This window comes from Aplysia californica, unplaced genomic scaffold (assembly GCF_000002075.1).
Source record: "Aplysia californica isolate F4 #8 unplaced genomic scaffold, AplCal3.0 scaffold00171, whole genome shotgun sequence".
Taxonomy (NCBI): domain Eukaryota; kingdom Metazoa; phylum Mollusca; class Gastropoda; order Aplysiida; family Aplysiidae; genus Aplysia; species Aplysia californica.
The window spans coordinates 427,142-431,564 of record NW_004797441.1 but is presented as its reverse complement, the minus strand read 5'-3'; the positions used below and the strand labels follow the sequence as shown (position 1 = coordinate 431,564).

At 42.5% G+C, this 4,423-nt stretch overlaps 1 protein-coding gene across 1 annotated transcript in view; it reads left to right on the top strand.

Annotated features, from left to right (window-relative positions):
* Positions 1–3,031, top strand: part of LOC101854410 — a 9,008-nt gene extending 5,977 nt beyond the window's left edge. The window contains exon 4 of the mRNA XM_013082362.2: positions 1,532–3,031. Within this exon, the coding sequence (XP_012937816.1) occupies positions 1,532–2,204 (673 nt within the window). The 3' untranslated portion in view covers positions 2,205–3,031. The remainder of the gene's footprint in view (positions 1–1,531) is intronic.
* The last annotated feature ends 1,392 nt before the right edge of the window (positions 3,032–4,423 follow it).

Genomic DNA, 4,423 nt, shown 5'->3' with positions numbered 1-4,423 from the left:
TGTGTGTGTGTGTGTGTGTGTGTGTGTGCGTGTGTGTGCGCGCACGACCAACGTGCTCGCGGTGCAACGGCGTCAGAATGTCTTAAATGTGCCTATCTGCTACCCCGAGATGAGTGTTTCTCACCTGGGTCATAAGGTCCTAAACGTGTGAGGCAGTCCAGTTTCCCTATATCCTCCCGAATGCTTGCCGTCTTTTGTATACCTGAGGCTGGGTTCCTCTTGGGCTGGTTCAGGTGACTTGGACCATTGCAGGTAGTATTGCACACAGACGTAACTCATTTTTGACAACTTTTGCTATGCTCTTACTGAGAATCCCACCAGAGCAGATTTTGGCTTGGCAGTGGCAGAGGAAAGCGTTAGGTCACTGGAAGTAACTCTAGGGGATGGATTTGTCGAGGAAGGTGTGGATGTCGTTGTCGTCGTTGTTGTTGTTGTTGTTTTTGCAACGGTTGTTATTGGTGCTGCGGTTGTTTTTGTTGTTGTTGCTGTTGCAACGATTGTTGTTTTTGTGGTGGTTGTTGTTGTGGTTGTTGTTGCTATACATGCCCACAGCATTGTAAGCTAGTAGTTGTAGTTAATGTAGTGTAGTTTTCCCACAATATTGAAGAGGCGGATGATTGGAGTGCGCCATTGGTAGGTCCTACTTCATGTCTTTTCCTCTGTTATTTCTATCAATCGGTCTTGCTACCTCCCTGCACTTTGACCGTTGTTGTATCTATGTACTCCTCTTTACTCCTATTAAAAAATTCCCACGATAGCAAGTCATATAAACGTAATTTCTTCGTATTTGTGGGTGGTTGGCATGAGTTCTGGAATGGCTTGCATCTTCTTTCCTATCGAGCATCTATGGCCTTTTGCCCTACACCTTCTTTTTGTATTTTACTCAATTATAAAATTTCAGTCTTCGGCATTTATTTGACCTACTTGTGTTGCAAGTGCCGTAAAACTTAAGCTGAAACAAAAACGTAAAATGCTGCGTGGCCTTTAATTTTGCTTCATCTGTCCATCCAAAATTCTGTCAAGAGTAAAACCGGGTGTAAGCTCCTAAGTCGACATGCGACACGCCGAAAGTGGCTACTCAGGAATAGTGGTCGGCTAGTTTTAGTGTCAGAGATTATGAGAACATGTCGTGTTTTTGTGGGTTTTTAAAATAATTTTTTTGGTCTCGACTCTAGTTGCACTCATACATTCTCCTCCCCCCTCCTTCCACTCGTTTTCTCTTGCCTTAATTCTCCCCCCCCCACCCCTTTTTCTTTCTTTCTCTCCCCCCCTCTCTTTCTTTCTCTCACTCACGCACTCACTCGCTCAAACTTACGCCCGCTGGTGGTTGGCAGGTGCTCTAATGCGGTTTGCTCCATCTTTCCTGTCCAACATCCCATTGTCCTAATCTGTCTCTCTTCTTCTTTTTTGTGTATGTTATTGTGGTGTAAGTGCCGTGGAACTCTTACGAAAGCAAAACAACAACAACAAACAAACAAACTTCCACCCACCTCCCTCACCCTCCCCCCTTTTTTTAATTTTTTAATTTCAGCTCCCTGAGCCCCAAAGACATTGACGTTCGCATGCTGCGTCCAGCCGTTCGCCACTCCCTGCGCTACTACGGGGAGGCCCCGGGGATGTATCACAAAGGGGAGGAACCCACCACATCCCATCATCGCAGTTCAGCACCGGTGCTAACCGAGCACACGGACGCACAGATGTATGAACACATAGACTCGCGCGGGAACGCACTCAGATGCGCACGCCCGGATGTACGGGGCGACAACTTCTTGGAAGAGTTAGAAGATGCCATCTACGCTAGGCCTAATGTGTACAGAGCTCACGCACCAGTCGATGATGCTAGTCGTGAGTTATCTTCTCCTCGCTGCTGTCTTTACACTTACTTGAACGTATATGTACAGTTAACGTTACGACTATCTTTGCATCAATCTGTCTTTGAAACAACCTTTGTATCTACTGCATTGATCTATCTTTGCAACGGTCTTTCTATGCATTTATCTTTCTTTGCTACTACTATCTCTGCAACTGTCTCCTCATCGATTTTTCCAACGGTCTCTGAAACCATCTTTCTCGTACCTACATTCTCAACTGTTTTCACACAATGCCGCAACCTTCTTTTTACCTTCAAAACTATCATGAGAACTAGGTTACTAACTCTTCTACTGTTTTCTACAACTATCTTTACCACTGTCTTTGTCATTTGACTATCTTTATAACTGTCTTTATAACTTGACGATCTTTGCAAATATCTGTGCAACTTGGCTTTCCTTGGGGTCATCTTTGCAACTGTCATTGTCATGTCGCAGTCTTTGCAGCTTGGCTGTTTCTATAACTTAGTATTCAATCAATTAAACAATTTCATTATCTTTGAAGCTATATTTAGTACTTGCACATGGCCATCTTTACAACCATCTTTGCGGTTTTGTTCAGCAGTGTCTTTAATGCCATGTTAACATGTCTTTTCAACTATCTTAATTCTTTTTTTGTAGCTGTCTCTATATCTTGACAACCTTCTCTTCTACCTTTACAATTGACATCTTTGTAACTATATTTACTATCTTTACAACAGTTACTGTCTATAACATATCTTTGCAACTATAGGCTGTCTAAAAAGGCGACCCATTTAAAGTGCACGTTTCCTTCCATTTCAACAAAACTTTGAATAATTAGAATTCAGTCAACGGAACGTCACGCGTGTTAGTTTAAAGAACGTTGACGCAAATGTTCGAGAGTAATCATGCTTTTAAAATTTCAACCAAAACTGAAGGAAACGCAAAACTTATCAACTTTTTAAGAATCAACCTTTGTGTCTATTTGTGCATTAAAGAATGGATATTGAAACTGTTATGGCCAAACATACCCAGGGAAGTGGTGGCTATTTATACTATATTATTATGCTCCAGGTGTTGACTGCTCGAAATGTTTTACTTAAACTGTGGGATGTTTCTGTGTCGATTCTTTGGACCTTCTGTTCACAACTGAGTTTCAACTGTTCGATTGTTTGCGGGGTGTTTCTAAAGACTTAAAAACAAAACAACAACAACAACAACAACAATAACAACAATAACAATAACAACAACAAAAACCACCACTACCACCACCACAACCACCACCACCAACAACAACAACAACAACAACAACGAAACCCCCAACACAAAACGAAAACAGGCCAAAGACAGCAACAAGCAAGCTCCCCCCCCCGGCACTGTCGAAAAAAGAAGGAAAGAACCCAAAGGAAAGCTTTGCAATTTGAATACGGTGGGTCATCTTTTTGTTTGACACACGTATTGTCTATGGTTCCATAATGCACGATTACCGATGGTCCATTTTGCACTTTGCACTCAGTGTTCTGAGAATGCTTAAAGGCGTTAAACGTGTCCTTGGCGTGCACAAGCTGAGATTCGTGGTAAACCATCATTTCATAACATAATGACATCTCTATTGGCATTTGGTAGGGGTATTAACTCCAGCAGACTACACCAAGGCATTCGACAAAGATAGGCACGACAAGATCATCGACATGATAGAAGTCCTCTATATTGACGGGAGGGACTGAAGGATTATCAAGAACATGTACTCTGGGATCAAACCGCTGCACTAAGAATAGAGAATGACATCAGCGAATACATAAAAATTAAAAGAGGAGTCGAGGGATGTGTACTTTCACCAGACTTGTTCTCCCTGTATAGTGAAAATATCATGAGACACATAGAAGTAATGCCAGGCATCTCGATAGAGGGACAAAATGTAAACAGTCTAAGATATGCAGACAACACAGTCCTAATAGCAGAAGATGAAGAACAAATACAGAATCTATTAAATGGCCTAAGCCAAAACATTAAGAAAACTGAAACAAAGGTGATAAGCAGAAAAACTCCAACCGGATCTGTCATATCAATATTAATTATACAGGTGCGAAGTACGGACAATCAATAGACAGCAGGAAAAACAATTGAGGTGACAGAGCTGGGGTTCATAAGACGCATGCTGCGTATCCCATGGACAGCTAGAAAAACAAATGAAGAAGTCTTGGTTAAAGCAAATTGCAGACGACAGCGTATGACGAATGTACGAAAGCGATAGGCAAATTTCATTGGACACACAAATCGGAAAGAAGCATTGGAGAATATTGTAACGACAGACACGTTTGATGGAAAGAGAGGTAGAGACAGACAGAGGGAAACGATACAGGACAAGTTGACAACATGCCTGGGAGCAGCAAGAAAAAACAGAAACCATTGCTGCAACGCAAGACAGAATGAAGTGGAGGTCCTTGATCACCCACACCAGTCGGCGAGGCACGGGATGATGGTGATAAACTCCAGCATTATAAAACAGAAACAGACATGCGCGCACGCACACGTACACAGACAGTCAGACAGACAGACAGACAGATAGACAGACAGACAGAACCCTTCCCCCC